Source organism: Mustela erminea, chromosome 9 (assembly GCF_009829155.1).
Source record: "Mustela erminea isolate mMusErm1 chromosome 9, mMusErm1.Pri, whole genome shotgun sequence".
NCBI classification, from domain to species: Eukaryota; Metazoa; Chordata; class Mammalia; order Carnivora; family Mustelidae; genus Mustela; species Mustela erminea.
Genome location: NC_045622.1, coordinates 83,032,691 through 83,056,530, shown reverse-complemented (window position 1 = coordinate 83,056,530; position 23,840 = coordinate 83,032,691). Strand labels below are relative to the sequence as shown.

At 35.5% G+C, this 23,840-nt stretch overlaps 1 protein-coding gene across 1 annotated transcript in view; it reads left to right on the top strand.

The window, feature by feature from the left end:
- The window catches only part of DCDC1 (doublecortin domain containing 1), a 452,779-nt gene that overhangs the window by 356,522 nt on the left and 72,417 nt on the right, over positions 1-23,840 (top strand). The window contains 3 exon segments of the mRNA XM_032359359.1: positions 3,512-3,635; positions 16,734-16,915; positions 21,180-21,278. Of these exon segments, the coding sequence (XP_032215250.1) occupies positions 3,512-3,635; positions 16,734-16,915; positions 21,180-21,278 (405 nt within the window).

Sequence of the window (23,840 nt, the reverse complement as noted above, 5' to 3'; positions counted from 1 at the left end):
GCCATAATGTTAAATTTTATTGGCTAATATGGATTTAGGAGTTTTACATCTTTAATTTTTTAAAAATTTCTTTTTAGTGTAACAGAATTCATTGTTTATGCACCACACCCAGTGCTCCATGCAATACGTGCCCTCCATAATACCTACCACCTGGCTCCCCCAACCTCCAACCCCCGCCCCTTCAAAACCCTCAGATTGTTTACTGTATTATTTCTTAAATTTTCAGTGATAGACTTGATTATGAAGCTTATCTCTCCTTCATGGAATAAATTAATTAGTTTTCTATATATTTACAGTTTAAAATATTTTATATAGCATGAAAATGATCTCTTTCATGAGCTGTGAAGTTATGTGAGCAAGGGCATGTTCTTTATTTTCTGTTTCAAATGAAACAGAATTTGAATTTATGAGGTTTAAAAAATTATTTATTTCATTAAAATTTTTGCATTTATTAACTTACACATGCATACTATACTCTTTCAACCTTTTCTATGTCAAATGTTTAGCTCAATTTTCCGTTTGGTTTGTATTATATTATTCTAGATTTATTTGCAAGAGATTTGCTATTTTTTATTTCAAAAATATTTCCCAGCACCATTTATTGAAGAGAATTTTTTCCACTGTATATTTTTTCATGTTTTGTCGAAGATTATTTGACCATAGAGTTGAGGGTCCGTATCTGGGCTCTCTACTCTGTTCCACTGGTCTATGTGTCTGTTTTTATGCCAGTACCATGCTCTCTTGGTGATCACAGCTTTGTAGTAAAGCTTGAAATCAGGTAATGTGATGCCCCCAGTTTTGTTTTTGTTTTTCAACATTTCCTTAGCACTTCGGAGTCTCTTCTGATTCCATACAAATTTTTGGATTATTTGCTCCAGCTCTTTGAAAAATAACCGGTGGAATTTTGATCGGAATGACATTAAAAGTATAGATTGCTCTAGGCAGTAGAGACATTTTAACAATGTTTATTCTTCCGATCCAAGAGCATGGAAAGGTCTTCCATTTTTTTGTGTCTTCTTCAATTTTTTTCATGAGTGTTCTGTAGTTCCTCAAATACAGATCCTTTACCTCTTTGGTTGGGTTTATTCCCAGGTATCTTATGGTTCTTGGTGCTATAGTAAATGGAATCGATTCTCTAATTTCCCTTTCTGTATTTTCATTGTTAGTGTATAAGAAAGCCACTGATTTCTGTACATTGACTTTGTATTCTGCCAGGTTACTGAATTGCTGTATGAGTTCTAGTAGTTTGGGGGTGGAGTCTTTTGGGTTTTCCATACAAAGAATCATGTCATCTGTGAAGAGAGAGAGTTTGACTTCTTCATTGCCAATTTGGATACCTTTTATTTCTCTTTGTTGTCTGATTGCTGTTGCTAGGACTTCTAATACTATGTTGAACAAGAGTGGTGAGAGTGGGCATCCTTGTCGTGTTCCTGATTTCAACGGGAAGGCTGCAAGCTTTTTCCCATTGTGGATGATATTTGCTGTGGGTCTTTCATAGATAGATTTTATGAAGTTCAGGAATGCTCCCTCTATCCCCATACTTTGAAGCATTTTAATCAGGAATGGATGCTGGATTTTGTCAAATAAAGAACTCCTCAAACTCAACACACACAAAACAGATGATCATATAAAAAATGGGCAGAGGATATGAACAGACACTTCTCCAATGAAGACATGCAAATGGCTATCAGACACATGAAAAAATGTTCATCATCACTAGCCATCAGGGAGATTCAAATTAAAACCACATTGAGATACCACCTTACACCAGTTAGAATTGCCAAAATTAGCAAGACAGGAAACAACATGTGTTGGAGGGGATGTGGAAAAAGGAGAACCCTCTTATTACACTGTTGGTGGGAATGCAAGTTGGTGCAGCCACTTTGGAGAACAGTGTGGAGATTCCTCAAGAAATTAAAAATAGAGCTTTCCTAAGACCCTGCAATTGCACTACTGGGTATTTACCCCAAAGATACAGATGTAGTGAAAAGAAGGGCCATCTGTACCCCAATGTTTATAGCAGCAATAGCCATGGTTGCCAAACTGTGGAAAGAACCAAGATGCCCTTCAACGGACAAATGGATAAGGAAGATGTGGTCCATATACACTATGGAGTATTATGCCTCCTTCAGAAAGGATGAATACCCAACTTTTGTAGCGACTTGGACGGGACTGGAAGAAATTATGCTGAGTGAAATAAGTCAAGCAGAGAGAGTCAATTATCATACAGTTTCACTTATTTGTGGAGCATAACAAATAGCATGGAGGACAAGGGGAGTTGAGGGAAATTGGAAGGGGAAGTGAACCATGAGAGACTATGGATTCTGAAAAACAATCTGAGGGGTTTGAAGGGACGGGGGGGTGGGAGGTTGGGGGAACCAGGTGGTGGGTATTAGAGAAGGCATGGATTGCATGGAACACTGGGTGTGGTGCAAAAACAATGAATAATATTACGCTGAAAATAAAAAAAAAAAAAAAAGAAAAAGAAAACAAAAACATTTCTTTGAACCAGTCTACTGATGTTCTATATTCTAATTTATTTATTTCTATTTGGATATTATTTCTTTTCATCTATTTTCCATGGCACAATTTTATATATATTTTAAAATAATTGACTTGAATGTTTATTAGTTCTTCTCAACTTCACTTTTAATAAAAAAAGTGCTTAACATTATGAATTAACCTTTGAATATAATTCTAGATTATACACTTTCACTGCTTTCTAAACAGCTATTGATCATATATTTTTTTCTTCACATGATATAATAGTATTTGGGGAGAGAGAATGTGTTTTGTTTGTTTTAAGGATTTAAGGGGAGCTCCCTGCTCCCCACTGAGCAGGGAGCCTGATGGGAGCTTGATCCCAGGACCCTGGCATCTAGGCCCTAGCCTAATGCAGACACTTAAACAAAAGCAGACGCTTAATTGACTGAGCCACCCAGGTGCCCCAAGAATGTGTTTTTTTAATAATGTTATTGGAGTTGTAAATTTAAACTTCTATTTATATCTAGTTTTATTCTATTATTTTCCACAAAATGTGGCTTTTTAATTTTCATTTTAAAACTGTATTTAAGTTTACATTGTTAGTATGTGACAAATACTACAAATGTTCAAAGAATTTTTGAGAAAGATATTTTTTGCTAGTAGGCTACAATGTATATAAATAATAATACTAATATTTATTAGTTATACCAGTCAGATATTTCATATCCTTATTTGTTACCCTAGAAAAATTTACTGGGCAGTTTATCTCTGTTGGTCTTGTAATGATGTCTCTCACAATAATTGTGTTTATGTCAGTTTCTCTTTGAATGTCTAAAAAGTTTTATTTGATTTTTTTTCTGTTAGCATTGTTATTTATGTCATTTTTATTATAAAATGGTTATTTACTGACTTTTACTTCAAATTCCACTGTTAGTCATGACACTACCAATTTTTCCTGATTTTTAAAAATATTTTGAAGTGATATTTAATCTTACTAAATTCCTTTTTGTCTCTTATTTTGTTTTAGATGGGCCATAAAACATGAAGGGACTAATAAGCCAGGCCAGTGGAAACATTCCAGAGTTGAAAACCCACTCTGGAACAAGCTTACCTACATGTGGCCGGTTCTTCCCAGTGGACAACTTAATGAGGTTGTATCTTTAGTATAAAAGGTGGTTGTTGAGATTTTCTTTTAGGCCCAGTATGTGCTCAATTTTTTTTGAAAATTTCCATGAATCTTTTAAATTATATTTGTTAGGTGCAAGAGATCAATTAATTCTGCTTTCGTACCGATTCATTAGAAAGATGTATTTAAGTCTTTCATTATGAAAATGAACTTATTTCTTCTTGTAGTCTGTCAAATTTTACTTTATATATTTTGAAATTTAGTTCTTAGACACATACATATTTAGAAATAATTTCTCCCTAGTGAATTGAAACTTTTATCATTATGTAGAGACTCTTCTATCTCTAGGAAAAAAATCTCAGTTATGCAATATTAATAGAAATAGGCCAGCTAATTATTATTATTATTATTATTTGCTTAATATATCTTCTTTCCATTCTTTTATTTCTATATTTTTATATCTTTCTGTTAGAAGGGTCTCTAATAATCAGCAAATAGTTAATATAAAAACAATTATCTGACAAACTTTATCTCCAAACTAAAGGATTTGGTCTTGTCTATTTATTGCCTTAACAGATATATTTAGATTATTATTTGCTTTCTATTTGTCCTGCCTTTCCTATGTTTCTTTTTTTCTCATTCTTATGTTCTTTTAGATTGTTTTTTTTTCTCTTTGTTTGGAAATTGTACACTCCATTTCCATTTTTTTTGTTATTACTTCTTTTCCACTCTTTTTTTGTTATTACTTTGAATGTTGCAGCTTGCATATGTAAAAGATCAAAATCTAAAGTTAACAAATGTATTTACTCTTCTCCCAAATAATCAAGAACATTAGAAAACCTTAACTTCAATCAAATGATTTGTAACAAGTGCTATTATTGTCATGAATTTTATCTTTTTGTATTTATTTATTTATTTATATATTTATTTATTTATTTATTTATATTATCATGTTCAGTAAGCCAGCATATAGTACATCATCAGTTTTGATGTAGTTTTCAACAATTCATTAGTTGCCTGTAACACCCAGCGCTTACCACCACCACACGTGCCCTTCTTAATACCCATCACCCAGCTACCCCATCCCCTCATCCCCTCCATTCTGTAACCCTCAGTTTGGTTGTTGGAGTCCAGAGTCTCTCATGGTCTTTCTCCCTCTTTTATTTCTTCCCTTTCAATTTCCCCTCCCTTTCCCTATGGTCCTTCATGCTATTCCTTATGTTGCACATATGAGTGAAAACGTATGATAGCTATCTTTCTCTGCTTATTTCACTTAGAATAATACCCTCTAGTTCCATCCATGCTTGATACAAATGGTGGGTATTCATCCTTTCTGATGGCTGAGCAATATTGCTTTGTATATATGAGCTACATCTTTATCCACTCATCTGTTGAAAGGGATCTTGGCACAAAACAAACACATTAATCAGTGGAACAGAATAGAGTCCCCAGAAATGGACCTTCAACTGTTCAGTCAACTAATCTTTGACAAATCAGGAAAGAATATCCAGTGGGAAAAAGACAGTCTTTTCAATAAATGGTGCTGGGAAAATTGGACAGCCACATGCAGAAAAATAAAATTGGACCATTCTCTTACACCGTACACAAAAATAAACTCAAAATGGATGAAGGACCTAAATGTGGCACAGGAATCCATCAAAGCCCTGGAGGAAAACATAGGCAATAACCTCCTTGACACTGGCCACAGTGACCTCTTTCAAGACATGTCTCTAAAGGCAAAGGAAACAAAAGCAAAAATAAACTTTCAGGAATTCATCGAGATAAAAAGTTTTTGCATAGGAAAGGAAACAGTCAACAAAACTAAGAGGCAACCAAGGGAATGGGAGAAGATATTTACAAATGACATCACAGATAAAGGGCTGACATCAAAGATCTGTAAAGAACCTCTCAAACTCAACACCCAAAAAACAAACAATCCAGTCAATAGATGGGCAGAAGACATGAACAGACACTTCTCCAAAGAAGACATACAAATGGCTAACAGACACATGAAAAATGTTCAACATCACTAGCCATCAGGGAAATACAAATCAAAACCACAATGAGATACCACCTTAGACCAGTTAGAATTGCCAAAATTAACAAGACAGGAAACAACAAGTGTTGGTGAGGATGTGGAGAAAGGGCAACCATCTTACACTGTTGTGGGAACGCAAGCTGGTACAGCCATTCTGGAAAATAGCATGGAGTTTCCTCAAGATGTTAAGAATTTTATTGTTTTAAAAGCATCCACAAAATATTAAATTGTTTTGGGTAGCAAATATTTATTTAGATTTGGCCCTGTTTTTCCTCTTTCTTATTATAATTCCTTTTAAAAAAAAATTTATTTATTTGACACAGAGAGCCAGAGAGAACAAGCAGGGGTAACAGCAGAGGAAGGGGAAGCAGGCTCCCCACTGAGCAGAGAGTCTGATGCAGGACTTGATCCCAGGACTCTGGGATCATGACCTAAGCCAAAGACAGATGCTTAATGGACTGAGCCAGTCTGGCACCCCTTCTTATGTCTCATTTCTTCCACCTGTGATTACTTTCTTTCAACCTCATATATCTTTCTTTTAGTTACTTGTAGCAAACTCTTTCAGTTTTTACTTATATGAAAATGTCTTTTCCCTTCCTTTATATAAGGTATTTTCACATAGAAAATGGAAGATGTCATCACAGACTTCTAACATCCATTATTGCTATCTGGTAGTCATCTATCATTCTAACTGTTAAACATTTGAAGGGTAATCTCTCTTTTCTCTGACTGCTTTTAGTATCTTTCCCTTCCTTTGGTATTTTTCAGTTTCACCACAAAATGTCTGAGAGAGGATTTCTTTTTATTGTTCCTGCTTGGGGCTCCTGACTCTGTGGATTGTTATCATGCATCATTTCTGGAAATGTATCACCCATTTTCAAATATTCTCTCTCTTATATCCTCTCATTCCATTTTTTACAGAAAACCCTGATTATGTGTAAGCTAAAGCTTCCTATTTTGACCTCCATATCTCTTAACCTCTCTTTCATATTTTTCACATCTTTGTCTGTTTATGGTACATTTTTGCATCATGCTTTCAGGCATATTTATTTCAGATAATTAATTTTCTCTTCATCTTTATCTCATGTGTTTTAAAGAAGTGAGGGTCAGGGGTACCTGGGTTGCTCAGTGGGTTAAAGCCTCTTGCCTTTGGCTCAGGTCATGATCCCAGGGTCTTAGCATCCAGCCCTGCATCAGGCTCTCTGCTCAGAGGGGAGCCTGCTTCCTCTTCTCTCTCTGCATGACTCACCACCGACTTGTGATCTCTCTCTCTGTCAAATAAATAAATAAATAAATATCTTTAAAAAAAACAACAACAAAACAAAAAATGAGTGAGGGTCAGCCTGTATTATGACACTCAATGAAGATTATTTTTCTCTTCTGTAAGAGAAAATGTTTGAGAAAATCTAGTTTACTTGCAGCCACCTGGAGGGTATTATTTCTGGTTTGCCTTTTCCATGAAATTTAGCCTGTGACTCTTGTTTTATGAGGAGTTTTCTGTTAGATCTCCCACCTTGGCTAGGCCCAGAAATTTGCCTCCTGTGTCCTTCCCCTGCAAGACCATGGAAACAGAAACTCAAGTTTATTGGGGTTTGTCAAATTTACTAAAAATAAAATCCAGTTTCAGGACTCCATTTACCTCTCTGGGTCCCTAGTATATTTTGCTTTATTGCTATGTCAATGATGCACTCTAAAGATTTTTTAAAATTATTTTCTCCTGATTTTTTAGTTGTTTTGTCATGTTTTCTGGGTTCAATCAAGTTTTCCTTTTCCCCTTAAATCATAATTTCCTATGCCTCCTTGCTGATTAAATGAGTCTTAGCACTTTAGGAAAAAGATAGATGGAGTCTGAAACCAAGAAGTCATTACTTAGGCCCCAAAGATGTTCTTATATTTAGACTTACATTTAGATGTTCTTATATTTAGCAGTAAAGCAACGGTTTAGATAGCTGAGTTTCACTGAGTGAGAAAAGAGTTCTTCAAAATACCAGAGGCTGGGGGTGCCTGGGTGGCTCAGTGGGTTAAGCCACTGCCTTCGGCTCAGGTCATGATCTCAGGGTCCTGGGATCTAGTCCCACCTCGGGCTCTCTACTCAGCAGGGGGCCTGCTTCACTTCCTCTCACTCTGCCTGCCTCTCAGCCTACTTGTGATCTCTCCCTGTCAAATGATTAAATAAAATCTTTAAAAACAAAAAAATACCAGAGGCTGAGGGTTGGGCACCCTGACCAGTGGCTAGGTGAATTAAGTCTGAGACTTGGGTTTGTAACACTAGTGAAAACCAACATGGAGCCAAGGGTGGAAAAATGGCGCTGAGAGACCAATAGACCCAGAATAAGCCAAGAAAAAAAAAAAAAAACAAAAACACAAAACTGTGAATTGCACTAATTGTAGATTTTTCTTCAGAGTTCAGGGAAAACAGAGTCTAAAACAGAGAGAGCAGGCAGGATAATTTATACCTTAACTAGCGGTGGTCAGATGCGAGCAGGTTTCCCAGTGGCCAAAGACCACAAGAGGCACATACTTAGAGGCCTCAGAGGATCAAGGCCAAGTGCTCATATATAGACCATGGACCCCTATTCCAAGGGTATACAGTTTGTTGAATTTTCATCAACCAGAAACCACACTGGGAAGCAGAAGGGAGGAGGCATATTCCTTAAAAAAAAAAAAAAAACAGTTCTGGTAAGAAATTTGAAACTTCAATTTGACTAAGTTTGTATATAAAAGGATATAGCTTAAAAAAAAAACAAATAAAAAATGCTGTTTTAAGTTGGAAGAAACTGGAACAGCTCTTATTGGAATATCAAGTTTTCACCACCCAGTGGAGTGGGAGGTAGACAGGGATGCTTCACAAGGAAGTATTCTTTCTTATATAGGAAAAGAGAAAAAATTATAATTATTGCAAATTTCATTGCAGATATTGTGCTTGCATTTTCAAATTTCAGTATATAAATAAAGTAATTTGGTTAGTTAATTAAATGATGTATGGTAATTATATTAGGAAACCTAAGTTAACTTGGTTCCTTTAAAATTTACCATTAAAAAGGTACATTTTGCTAATGACCTGAAATTTGACAACTAAATGGTCTTAGGAATAGAAATGACTACTCCAAAGTTCTATTGCCATTCAAACAGAATAATAGCTTTTGGGTGGAGGGATAAGACTACCCCAACAAAACTCTGGTCCTCACTTTTAAACCAAGGGAAAGGACTAAGGCACTAAATTAGCTAAAGTAAGACAAATAGACCATGTATTTCAAAATGACTCAGCCTGAGTACAGTTACTTCTTGCCATGTTTGAGGAAGAGAATAAAATACTTACCAAGCAGGGAACTCAGATAGTTCTTACTCAGATACAATCTGTTTCATTTAAAGTCTGGATCCATTCTATCTGAAGGAACCATATTTTCTTCCAGTCCTGTTTCTACAGAATTGATTTTTTTAAGCAAAAAGATGATATTATCAGTATATAATGAAATGCAAATAAGTTTTACTTGAAAGAACTTTCCAGGTAAATAAGCTGCAGTTAGGAAATGTGACCTTCATGTTGTGGGGATTCAGAACATTTTGGTCACTATAAGCATATGTATTAAATTTATTACAGATTTAATCTTCCAACCTTACGACTTAGCTAACCATTATTTATAATTCTCTGCATCCTTGCCAACATCTGTTGTTTCCTGTGTTGTTGATCTTAGCCATTCTGACAGGTGTGAGGTGGTATCTTCTTGTAGTTTTGATTTGCATTTTCCTGATGATTAGTGGGGATGAACATCTCTTCATGTCCCTGTTGGCCATCTGTATGTCTTCTTTGGAGAAATGTCTGTTTATGTGTTCTGTTCACTTTCTAACTGGATTATTTGTTTTTTGGGGGGTGTTTTCTGGGTGTTTTAGAAGTTCTTCTTATATTTTGAATACTAACCCTTTATTAGATATGTTTGCAAATATCTTCTCCTATTCCATGGGTTGCCTTTCAGTTTTGTTGATTGTTTCCTTTGCTGTGCAAAGCTCTTTGTTTTGATACAATACCAATAATTTATTTTTGCTTTGTTTCTCTTACCTTAGGAGACATATCTAGAAAAAAGTTGCTACAGTTGATGTCAGAGAAGTTACTGCCTGTTCTCTCCTAGGGTTTCTATGGTTTCAGGTTTCACATTTAGGTCTTTAATCCATTTTGAATTTATTTTTGTGTTTGGTGTAAGAAACGGGTCCAATTTCATTGTCTTGCATGTTGCTGTCCAGTTTTTCCAACACCATTTGCTGGAGAGACTTTTTCCCTGTGGACAATCTTTCCTGCTTTGTTGAAGATTAATTAACCATATAGTTGTGGGTTTATTTCTGGGTTTTCTGTTGTATTCCATGATCTGTGTGTCTATTTTTGTGTCAGTACCATACCATTTTGTCACTATGGCTTTTTAATATAACGTGAAGTCTAGAATTGTGATAACTCAAGCTTTGCTTTTCTTTTTCAAGATTGCTTTAGGTATTTGGGATCTTTTGGGGTTCTGTACAAATTTTAGGAACATTTGTTCTAGTTCTGTGAAAAATGCTGTTTGTATTTTGATAGGGAATACATTAAATGTGTAGATTGCTTCATGTAGTATAGAAATTTTAACAATGTTTGTTCTACCAATTCATGAGCATGGAATGTCTTTCCATTTCTTTGTGTCATCTTCAATTTCTTTCATCAGTGTTCTATAGTTTTCAGAGTACAGGTCTTTTACCTCTTTGGTTAGGTTTATTCCTAGGAATCTTATTATTCTGGTGCAATTTTAATTGGGATTATTTTTTTAATTTCTTTTTCTCCTGCTTTATTATTAGTATATAGAAATGAAACATTTCTGTTAATGAATTTTGTTATCCTGTGACTTTACTGAATTTGTTTATCAATTCTAGCAGATTTTTAAAAAGATTTTATGTATTTATTTGAGAGAGAGAGAGGGTAGCAAGAGAATACAAGCAGGGGAGAAGCAGACTTGGGGAGCCTGACATGTGGCTTAATCTCAGAACCCTGGGATCATGACCTGAGCTGAAGGCAGATGCTTAACCAACTAAGCCACACAGGCATCCCATTTCTAGCAGGTTTTTTGGTGCAGTATTTTAGGTTTTCTATGTAGAGTATTATGTCATCCACAAACTGTGAAAGTTTTGCTTCTTCTGTATCAATTTGGGTAACTTTTATTTCTTTTTCTTATCTAATTGCTATGGCTAGGACTTCCAGTTAATGTGACAGCAGTTTTTTAATGAGAAGGCTATTCTGCCCCATCTCTCCCATTTATCCAGCTCTAGTTTCATGATGATTTATGTCTAAAACTCGTGCAAATGTTGATTTTCTCTGAAATGCTTAATATCTTTGTTGTAAAAGAGCTACAGGTAAGGTACCAACTTACTTCTTAAGTTATGCAAATCCATTCTTTCACCATCCCTTACATTAAGTGAAATCTTGAATAACTGGAACATCCCAAATGAAACTATATAATGAGTTTGTCATAACATATTTCTTTCCAGTAGTTCTAGTAAGGGAGAGTGGTCTGATGTTTCTCAATTCATAATAATAGATACATGTCTCTATAAACACTTCATAGTATTTAAAGTATTATAAGTATTATAGTATTTATATACTAGATATATATATCTAGTATATCTATCTATCTATCTATCTATCTATATATATATATAGGCACTTTATAGTTGCCCTTTGCAACTTAAATTCCATACAGGTAAATGGTCCTCAGTGAAGGCCAGGAATATGGAAAAGCTTTATTAATTCAAATTTTGCTTGTTTAGAAGTGTGATAAGTTAGCTTCATTGTATGCCATTGTTATGAATGTGTTTACTAAACAAAATATTATATTATTATAAACAAAAAAACACTAAACTGGCAAGGACTCTACTCATGAGATTTTTAAACATTTATGTATACTGCTTTCTCCTAATTAAATGCAATTAATGTTATTTACTCACTGATTTCACAAACAAATTAGAACATTATATTTGGATGCATCTCAGAATATTTAATTTCCACAAGCTTCAGACTTTGTTTGTAACTTATCTAAAGCGCCTTTTTTGTACTATATGATTGATTTTTCAATATAATTGCAAGATTCTAAAAACTTTTTGAGAAAATAAATTAGTAATTTTTTCATATTTTACTAGCTTTTAAAAAATGGTCTCCTTTTCCATAAACGAATGACCATGCATCTTGGTCTGTATTAGTCTAACAGGCCAGCATGTCTCCAGAACCCACCTGTAACTTCATCTTTGTCATGTCAGTTAGACACTGTTAGGACAGTAGAACAACCCCTGTAGTGATAGTCTGAGCTTTCTGCCTGTGTATTCTGAATTTCTTCTTCCTCTGGGTATTGGTACCCATATCCCCTTTAGGAAACTTCTTCCATTTATAGTTCATGTGGATTGTGGTGTCTTTGCCTGGGCCCCTCAGAAGACAGAACCTGAGGGAAATGGCTTATGTGCTACTCCCTTATTAGGATGCGCAGTCTCAGGGATAAGCAGGAAAGGAAGGGGAGCCAATATAAGAATGTACTATCAAGCTGTCCTCCAAGAAGCCATTTAAATAGTGATCTTCTGGAGGAGAAAAAAGAAAGAATTTTTCTGTCAACTTCCATCTCTTTTAGGTCAAAGTTTTGCCCAAGTTTACACAACAAGAATGATGGGTCAAAAATTCAAATTCAGAAAGTCTAACTCTACAGCCCAAGCTCTTTGCCTCTTCACAGGATGCTCTTATGAATGTTAGTCAGTGATAAGAGTGAAGAAGAAAATAGAAGCAAAGACTGGGTGTAGGGGATGTTGTAGGGAGCAGGTGAGGAAGGACAGGATTTGCAATTTTTGATTGACCTGGGAAGACTTCATTGAGGTGATACTTGAGTAAAGATCGTAGAACAAGCAGCTCTTTAGGGCAAGAGCGTGCCAAGAATTGCAAAAAAACCTGAAATGAGGTACAATGAGGAACAATGAGGTAATTATGGCAGCAGCAGTGTGAGTGAGGGAAAGGGCAGTGGGAGATAAGATGAGAGAGAAAAGTTTGGGTACAGCTAAAACATTTAGCTCTTATTAAGATGGGAAGCCATTGAAGGCTTTGGAGTCAGAAGTGATGTGCTCTGACTTAAACAATAGTAAGGTCATTGTGAAAATGGAGTAGAAAGGGGCTGAGGTGGAAGTAGGAATAAGTAGTTAGAAGGGTTTTGCAATTTGTAGGTGAGAGAAACTAGTGGACCAGGGTGGTGGAGGTGATGAAGAGCAGATGGGTTGTAGATATATTTTGAAAGTAGAAGCAGGTTTTGCTGACTGATTATGTCAAAAACAAACAAACAAACAAACAAATAAATAAATAGAAAAAGACTTATATTGAGAAATCTAAATAAACATTTTAACTCACGAGACAAAGAAGAAATCATGATGAACATCTAAAAAGGAAATACTGTAGTGCTCGTTTCGGCAGCACATATACTAAAAAGGAAATACTGTATTTACAATCAAAGCAAAACGTGTGAGATACAGCTAAAGCATACTTGAAGGAAATGTATGAACTTAAAATACTTAAATAACAAAAGAAAATAGGCTAAAAATTAATGTGTTAAGCTTCCAATTCGAAAGGTTAGGAAAATAATAGCAAAATAAACTCAAAGAATTAAAAAGAAGGAAATAGGAATTATAAGAACAGAAACTGATACAATATTTGATACATACAAAACAGAATCAACAAAGTAAAACACTCATTTTGAAAACATTAATAAAATGGATATAGCTGGCTACACTGATTAAGAAAGAAATGGTAGAGGTAAATAATACTAAAAATAAAGGAAAGATAAAAATATAGATACTGAGAGATTAAGAAGATAATAAGGATTAGTAACTTTGTGCTAATAAATATTATAATTTAGATGAATGGTCAAGTTCACACACTTAAGGAACTTAGGATGGAATCAAGATTCACTATGGAATGACTCTTCCATAAGGAAGCCCATAATTGTAGAAGAAACAGAATCAATAGTTAAAATCTCCCCACAAAGAGAATACCAATATCAAATGGTTTTATTGGCAAATTCTACCAAAGGTATAAGTAGCAAGTTTTTCAGAATACAAAAAGAAGCAACAGTTTCTAACTCATTTTTTGAGGCTGGGGTAAACTTAATACTAAACCTTGACAAGGTGCATATAAGAAATAGAATGTTAATTTCATTTATGAACATACATGTAAAAATCCTAAAGAAAATAGTAACAAGTTGAATTCAGCAATCTATAAAAAAAGATAATACATTGTGACCAATTTGGATTGGTCCAGGAATGGGTATTAGTTTAACATCTCAAAAAAATCAATTAATATAATTAACACATAGCCACTGAAAGGATAAATAATCATATGAACACATCTCAATAAATGCAGAAAATAGACCCTTCCGTGATTCAGTGAACATTCAAGAAAAAAATCTTAACAAAATAAGATTGATAGGAAGCTCTGCAGAACATTTATATCCCACACAGACTGTTAGAAAACTAAGCAAGCTGATTTATAAATGTATATGAAATATCAAAGGGCTAATAAGAGCCATTTTCCAAAGAAGAATAACAAGGTGGGGTAGTTGCTCTATTAGATATCAAACTTTAATAGATATAAATGTATTATAATCAAGGCAGCATGGTACTGTGCAGAGTAGGGAAATCAACAATTGAAGAGAATAGAGTGCATAGAAACAGATGCACACTTATATGGAATTGTGTTGTTTTATAGAGTGGTCATTGCAGTGGGGAATTAACTGCTGCCAGGACAATTGTTTTGCAGATAGAAAAAAATGAAACAATTGAGACCTTGGCTTAACAAGATCGTCTCTGATCATCTGTTCTTTCATTTACACTTCTTCCACAAATATTTATTTTTGTGACTGGCCATACCATCCACCCAGTTGCTCAAACTACAAACCTGGGAACAATTAATACTTCCCTCTCTTTATCCCCCAGATATCATGTTCTGTTAGTCCTTAAGTTTTGTATATACAGTCTACCTTGTCCTTTTACACTTCCTTTACTGCCCTAACCCCTATGGAGGCTTCAGCTCCACTACATGGCATTTCTTTTTTTTTTTCTTTTTTTAATTTTTAATTTTTTATTAACATATAATGTATTATTAGCCCCCGGGGTCCAGGTCTATGAATCACCAGGTTTACACACTTCACAGCACTCACCATAGCACATACCTTTCCCAATGTCCATAACCCCACCACCCTCTCCCTACATCCCTCCCCCGGGGCAGCCCTCAGTTTGTTTTGTGAGATTAAGAGTCTCTTATGGTTTGTCTCCCTCCCGATCCCATCTTGTTTCATTTATTCTTTTCGTATCCCCCAAGCCCCCCATGTTGCATCTCCACTTCTTCATATCAGGGAGATCATAAGTTAATTGTCTTTCTCTGATTGACTTATTTCGCTAAGCATAATACCCTCTAGTTCCATCCACATCATCGCAAATGGCAAGATTTCACTTCTTTTGATGGCTGCATAGTATTCCATTGTATATATATACCACATCTTCTCTATCCATTCATCTGTTGATGGACATCTAGGTTCTTTCCATAATTTGGCTATTGTGGACATTGCTGCTATAAACATTTGGGTGTATACATGCCCCTTTGGATCACCATGTTTGTATCTTAAGGGTAAATACCCAGTAGTGCAATTGCTGGGTTGTAGGGTAGCTCTATTTTCAACTTTTTGAGGAACCTCCATGCTGTTTTCCAGAGTGGTTGCACTAGCTTGCATTCCCACCAACAGTGTAGGGGGTTCTCCTTTCTCTGCAACCTTGCCAGCATCTGTCATTTCCTAACTTGTTAATTTTAGCCATTCTGACTAGTGTGAGGTGGTATCATATTGTGGTTTTGATTTGTATTTCCCTGATGCTGAGTAATGTGGAGCCCTTTTTCATGTGTCTGTTGGCCATCTGGATGTCTTCTTTGCAGAAATGTCTGTTCATGTCCTCTGCCCATTTCTTGATTGGATTATTTGTTCTTCGGGTGTTGAGTTTGCTAAGCTCTTTATAGATTTTGGATACTAGCCCTTTATCTGATATGTCATTTGCAAACATCTTCTCCCATTCTGTCAGTTGTCTTTTAGTTTTGTTAACTGTTTCCTTTGCTGTGCAAAAGCTTTTGATCTTGAAGTCCCAATAGTTCATTTTTGCCCTTTGGCGATGTTCCTAGGAAGAAGCTGCTGCACCTGAGGTAGAAGAAGTTGCTGCCTGTGTTCTCCTCAAGGATTTTGATGGATTCATTTCTCACATTGAGGTCCTTCATCCATTTTGAGTCTATTTTCATTATACTGCATTTCTAAGTTAGGTTCTTCTCCTCTGTCATCATGTCATACCCAGTACTCTGTTGCTATTGTATTTATACTACTGTAATTGCCAGTTTATTTCTCAGTAAATTTCTGAAGATTTTCTGGAAATTTGTTGTGGAAGAGTATTCTGTCTAGTTCAGTTTTATTTCCAGTGTCTACCACTGTGCCTGGAATATAGTAAACCATCAATTGATATTTAGAAAATGCATAAATAAATAAATAAATGAAAGAAAGATACACAGTAAGTGAGTTCTGCAACTAAAATATAGGAGATTTGTCTAAGTTCTTTTGTCATCTCATTTTGGTTTTTGGAGAGTTCCTCAAATGTATTCTTCTTTGCCCAATAGATCTAGTTTAAGATAATACTACATCAGGCTATGATAAAACCACTGTTCATAATTCTCCACATTGATTAAAGATACTTCACACACAAGCAAAAATATCCCAAGCTAATTCAATTTTATCTTTTTAGAATGTTGATTCTCTGAGAGGAACTAAGTCTTTTATGTTGTGACACAACACAGGTTTTACACACATTTTAAAAAACTACTAATCTTAAAATTGTTCCTTTTTAATTAGATGAGACATCAATTAGAATTGTCTGGAACATCTTAGATGATCCCCAATACATTTTTTGATGCATGAATGAAAAATTAAAGGTCTAAGTTATGTGGTTAATTTTTTTTTTATATCTAGAAATGACTGTTCTTACTTATCATCACATTCTTGTCATTTCTTTCTGAAGGAGTTTGATTGGCCAATAGAAGGACTGCTTATTCCAAACAGTCCTCCCATGAAGAAATCTATCTGTAAGACCCCAGAGCTGTGTGTCCCTGTGAGGCTCAGAGTTCTACGGAATGGAGACAAGAATAAAAACAGAGCCTTTGTTATAATTGGCCCAGACATCTCACCTGGATGGAAAATACAGTAAGAACATTTTGCTCATACTTCTCATTTCTAATTTATACAAATTTTTGTCTTCTCTATGGACGTGTTTCTGGGAGAATTCTGTGTTTATTTTTAAAAAGGGATCCCAAGGTGCCTGGGTGGCTCCATTGATTGGTTAAGCAACTCTTAATTTTGGTTGAAGTTATGATCTCAGGGATGTAGGGTCCTAGGATCAAGCACTGCCTCAATCTCCACGTTCACTGGGGAATCTGCTTGAGATTCTCTCTCTCTTCCTCTCCCTTTGCCCCTCCCTCTATTCACTCTCTCTCTTAAATAAATAAATAAATCTTTAAAATAAATAAATATACAAATTAATTAATTAAAGGGCTCCCATGTTGATATTGGGAGATAAAAATACAAACTGAGATTTAATTAAAACTTGTCAGGAACTTAATTTTAACTCTTCTGGTTGAAGCTAAGCACAGGAGAAAATAATGAGTTAGAAATGGGTAATTCAGATATAAAAAAGTTCTGGGATCAACGTCTATTTTGAATTAGCATTTTGTTTAAGTTTTATTAATGTGTTTCAAAATAACTGAATTCATAAATTGCTTCTTACAGATTATATAATTCCTTATTTAAATTATTATTGTACATTATTATTTACATTCAGATCTTTGGGATATTTAACAAGTGAATATAGTTCTCAAAATATAACTTCATGTAATTTATTTCTCTGCCTTAGAATAACATTTTAAAAGCTTATCATTCTAGAAAAACATCAATCTGCTCTTTAGCTTATGTTATAAGTTGGCATAAAATCTTCCCATGCAGCCAGAATTTTTCCAATATTGGAGAAAAATCACTTGCTGTATTTTCATTACAATTTATGACAAAAGAAATTGCAGACCAGTGCAAAGCTGTAATGTAAAGAATGAGTTAAATACATTGTTTCTCATATTATTAGCAGTGATGTTAATGTTACCTCCTGACCTTTCTTTTGAGATGTTTAGAATATTTGAGGCTGCTGATAATCGTTTAATATTACTTTCTTCACATTGATTAAATATACTTCATACATCGCTGAACAATGAGTAACATTCAGATCGGCTGTCCACTGAACTGCCTGTAAAGATGATAAAGTAAAATATTAATCTTGAAAGTAAAGTCAAGCCTGAAATTGAAATCTTTGACGCATACATTTCATAATTAGCTCGTTCTGCTGAATGTAAAATGTGAGGGTGATGCCCTTAAAGTAGCATATATGATTTTTTAACATCCAAAGTTAATAAATAATTTTGTCCCTTCCTCCATTTATTTTTTCACACTATATCTTTCACTGGGGCTCAAAATTATATACAGATTTTATCTTTTCCCATTAATGTTTTATTTATTTATTTATTTGACAGAGAGAGAGAGAGATCACAAATAGGCAGAGAGACAGGCAGAGAGAGGGGGAAGCAGGCTCCCCGCTGAGCAGAGAGCCCGATGCGGGGCTCGATCCCAGGACACTAGGATCATGACCTGAGCTGAAGGCAGAGGCTTTAACTGAGCCACCCAGGCACCCCCCATTAATGTTTTAAAATGCATAGTTCAATCAGGTAATCCAAACATAATTTGAGAGATTTGTTAATTTGGACAACAGTTCCACCAGAAAGTATGTGAAACCCTCTGATCATGGAATGGTTTGCCCTAATTAATTAAGTATTCACTTTGTTCACTACATGAATTAATTATCCCCCCCAAATTAAAGTACGCTGGCATATACTTGACATTAAACTCTTCTAAAGATACATTAATTTTTCTTGGTCATTTCAGAAAATTTTCTACAGAATCAATAGCATTGTTTGGCCCAGAGCTGTATGTAAATACTGGTTAACAGAAGGTTCAAATGGGAAGAGTTTTGGCTAACATTACAGGGCAGCTGCATTTCCCAGTTCCAGAGGACACTTTTCACATTATGTTCTATACAAACAGCATCCCAGAGTTGTGCAAAGTAGAAGTCCTGCTGTGCTACTTTTCATATAGCCAAGCTAAATATTTTCTCTTTCAGAAGAAATAAATGCTAATGACAGGAAGGAGTACATTACTTGTATTAACTTGAAACTTGTTTGTAAGAAGAAAGATAGCTGGGCTATTTCGTGTCTTTACAAGCAAAATCAAGCTAGAATGATGAAGTACAGATCCATTTTAACCAAATCTTGCCCTGGTTGCATGCTGTCCTTTAGTTGCATAATGATTCATTCTAGACAGTTTTAAGGGAAATTTGTTGTTGCTAGTTCCTCTATCTACAAAGCCAAAGGGAGATCAGATATCATTTGTTTGTGATTTAGCCGATCATTACTCTTGGTGAGTAACAAGATCACTTAGCCTTGAACAGCGGCTCTCAAATTCAAATAAATTAAAACCATTGTGATTTCCAGGTGAATTTCATCTCTCAGAATATCAGGTTAAACAAGGAGAATTTTATAAGTGACATTTTAAGGAATTGTAAGAGGAAAGTCTCAATATGTAGCTATGTGATAAAGTTTATATTTTTACATAATTTTAACGAGTAAGTTATTACTAAGTTATGATCCCTAGACTCTCTTAAGCACCTAACTATAGCTTTTAAGGCCCTTTGTGAGCTGTTCCTGTTTATTTTTCTAGTTCTATCTCTTATCAAACACTCTCTCCAATTCCCACTCCTGAACCCCTGCCACTCATCAATACCTTCCATCTGCCTTAAAATAATAGAGGTGTTCTGAGAATGAGTTCGTACTTCATTTCTTGATGATGACACTACTCACCCCTGAATAAGCTGTAGCTTCTATGTTCCCCATTGCTCTGATCATGTGGGTTTTTCACCAGCAAAACTCCTACCACTCTGTGTTGTGATTATCTGTTTATGTTTCTGCCCATGAGACAGAACAGCAGTGATGTGTTATTCATCCATATATGTGCTTTCTGCTATGGTCTGGTCATGGAAACAGACAAAATGTGTGTCCTCGTTAATCAAGGCACTAAGCCATTTTATTTACCACCGGATATAGGGCCCACAATAGGCCCTAAATTAGTGCTTATTGAATTTATTTATTTATTCACTACACTTGATTACCATTTTTTGTGAGTGAATAACTATATTTGACCTTTTTTTTATTCAATAAAATACAGAGATTCTAAAAATACACCAGATAATTTTCTAACTTAAAAATTTGAGCAGATACATATTCCAATTAAGCATTTTTTCTATGATCATTATTTTTTAAAATTTTTTTATTAACATACAATGTATTATTAGCCCCAGGGGTACAGGTGTGTGAATCACCAGGTTTATACACTTCACAGCATTCACCATAGCACATACCTTCCCCAATGTCCATAACCCAACCACCCTGTCCCTACCCCCTTCCCCACCGCAACCCTCAGTTTGTTTTGTGAAATTGAGTCTCTTATTTGTATGACTATTATTTTTTTAAAGATTTTATTTATTTATTTGACAGAGAGAGACAACAAGAGAGGGAACACAAATAAGGGGAGTCGGAGAGGGAGAAGCAGGCTTCCCGCTAAGCAGGGAGCCCGATGTGGGGCTCGATCCCAGGACTCTGGGATCATGACCTGAGCCCAAGGCAGGTGCTTAATGACTAGCCACCCAAGCACCCCTCTATGACCATTATTAATCACTTTACTGTTTAAAAATTTTTAGGTTTGGATTAATAACCTAAATAATATGTGAATAAACATATGAATATGAACAATATATAAAAAAACACAGGCAAAATGAATGTAATCTCTGCAATTTCTTTAAAACTGATAAATCCACACCTCAGAATGTTCAGCATTTTTCAAAGAGGATTAAAATACTGAAAATTCATTTTCTTATATAAATTGTTCATAGTATAAATGTTTATAGACACAATTTAATTGCAATAGTTTTTGAAGGAAGTCCTTTTTTAAATGTTTATTTTTAAAAAATTTTATTTATTCATTTATTTTTAGAGAGAGAGAAGAGAGTGGGCAGAGGGGCAGAGGGAAAAGGAGAGAAAGAATCCCAAGCACACTCTGCGTTGAGTATGGAGACCTACCAGGGTTCTCAGGACCCTGACGTCACCACCTCAGCCAAAATCAAGAGTCAGACAGTTAACAGACTGACCCACCCAGACACCCCTGAAATCCTCTTTTTTTTTTTTTTTTAAGGAGACATTTTATTTTAGGACAAATAATAATAAGTTAAAACCTTGTGATTCTTTCGTGTATGTAAAGATAAAAGCTAATTGATAACATATACTGACATATCAGTCAAATCTTGGACCATTTGTTTCAGAAATGTTGACGTTAAAAGGGAAAAGAACGTGAAAAACCACATTACTAACTATTTTGAAACAGAAACAACCCAGACTGAATTTCACCAACTTTTGGAGAGGTAAATACTTAGTATCTTAAATGCAAAGATGTTTTCCATTATAGTGCCTGAATAATTATATATATATTACTCATATAACTCTCTCTCTATATATATAATTATATATAACACACAATACAAAATACATATGTATCTGCATAAGAAAAATGTTGTTAATACAATGATTTTGGAGTTTTTAATCTGTGAAATATATAAGCTGTGTGAATTTATGATACCAGTGCTAATTAATAAATTTTTGCCCCAAATGTCAAAGGCTGGCAATTTCCCTTAGCTTCTGAAATACCAACTCTGTAAATATAAATTATTCCCATTAAAAAAAAATCACAATTGTATAGCACTTTTCTTTGGTTTACATCTGTTTGAATTGAAATCAGTACTTATCTACTTTAAACCAATTTTTAAATGTCATCAACCTATATCATATTTGTGAAATATGTTGTAATTTTCTTTTGATCAATATTTTCCTACCAAAACAAGAATTATTCCCATAGAATTTGATAACTGTTTAAAGGTAGACCACCAGGTATAAATGTTTTGGCAAAATATGTCTTATTGAATACAGGGGGCAATCTTACATAATATAAGGAAATTATGCTAATTTTAATTTAATAACTAGCTCCAGACAGTTTAGATTATCTTTTTTTTGGTGGTGGTTCTTCCACCTCCAAAGCCAAAAGAAGATCTAGTAGTACAATAAGCACTATTTTTCAACAATAAATATGAAACTTTTAGTTGATATTTTAAGTTTTAGGCAGCATGGTATTGGAAATACCACTGTATTAATGGTCAAAGGGATTGATTTTAAACCCAGGTTTGCCATTAACTAACTGGAAAACTTCAGCAAAGTGCTCCCCTTCTCTGAGTTCCATTTTCCTCTTTGTAAAGCAGGATTGGATGAAGAGGTAAGAAGAGAGCACCAAAGAATTTAATTCTTTTCAATATCTGTTTTGCATCAACGGGTGTCAGATATTCTACTGGAGATTGAAAGGGAGGGGGGCAAGACATCCCCTGCTCTTAGGAAACTCCTAAATTGTTGGGAAGTCATTGTGCTTAGGGAAACTGTCAGAAAGCCTCAGACGGCAGTATTTAATTGTACAGAAGTGAAAATAATCAAGGGATCATGTTATAGATGACCAGGAAGGAGGAGGAACCTGGCGAGGGGCAGCTGTTAGGGAAGTCCACACAGAGAAGAGAGAAAATGAGAGAGACCTGAAAAGACAAAGATACAATGCAAGAAGATAAAGAAAAGAGGAAAGCATGTATCCATAGCTTTGGTACATTTTGCCACAATATTGAAATAACTGGAAGGCTGTACTGGGGCTCCTGAGGTGGGTCTTCTTGCTAATGATCGGGAGAAGGAAGTCCCCACTCTTACGAAACTGTAGCTATCTGCAGACCTGGGAGACAGACTTGCTCCCTTCCACCCCTGCGCTTTTGTCCCAGGGGATCCTGGGCTGTATTGAAATACAGCACCCAAGGTACCAGCTCCACTTGCCACTCCGCCTCCACTCTCGTCCTGACAGAGCACGAGATAAGACTGGACTTTTCTGGACTCCCTGTAAATCGGAGTGGTTGCCAGTCCTAACTCCTGGTGTGCAAGTCAGAGGACCTTATTCATAGGACCTTTGCCTCCATGTGGTGGAGAAATCCCGGACCATTTGTTCAGCACCTTAGCCTCAGTCTCCTTGCTATGTAGATCAACTATCTCATGATTCTATGATGGTGGCCTCTTGGGGGGACCCTCTAGTGCGTGAAGGACTCAGATTTAGGTTTGAATTTCAGCTCTCCTCCTTGTTAGTATGCAATCTTGGGCAAAGAAATTAACCTCGGCTCCGCTTCCTCATCAGTAAAATGGGCCTCTTAGAAATGATGTGAGAGAGAGTCGGGGTGCCTGGGTGGCTCAGTGGGTTAAAGCCTCTGCCTTTGGCTTAGGTCATGATCCTGGGGTCCTGGGATCGAGCCCCTCATGGGACTCTCTGCTCAGCGGGGAGCCTGCTTCTTTTCCTCTCTCTCTGCCTGCTTCTCTGCCTACTTGTGATCTCTGTCTGCCAAATAAATAAATAAAATCTTTAAAAAAAAAAAAAAAGAAATGATGTGAGAATTAAGTGAGAGTAGCTATGAAATGCTCATAGTGCTTGATCCATTTTGATAAAGTGCTGCTGACTGGTTATGTTCCAGGCACTTTACAGATATCCATTCATTTAATCTATAAAATATCACTGTGAGATAAGTGCTACTATGTCTTTTTATTGATGGGGCAAATGAGGCTGAGAGAAGTTAAGGGACTTTTTCAAGTTTACACAACCAGAGCAGGAGATCTAGAATATGAACCCAGGCAATCTGACTCCACATCCACATGCCTCCTCAGGCACTTAACGGCCAGTTCTTTTCTTCTCTCTCCATTTATGTTGACTGGCATGTGATCAAGTTGGAGGAATTAAATAGAGAGGAAAAGGCTTATCCCAATCCTCTCTAAACCACCTCTATGGGCCAATTAAATTCAGCACTATTAAAACCAGGGTTTCAAAAAAGGAAGGGAGATTTACCAACCACCCATTCCTT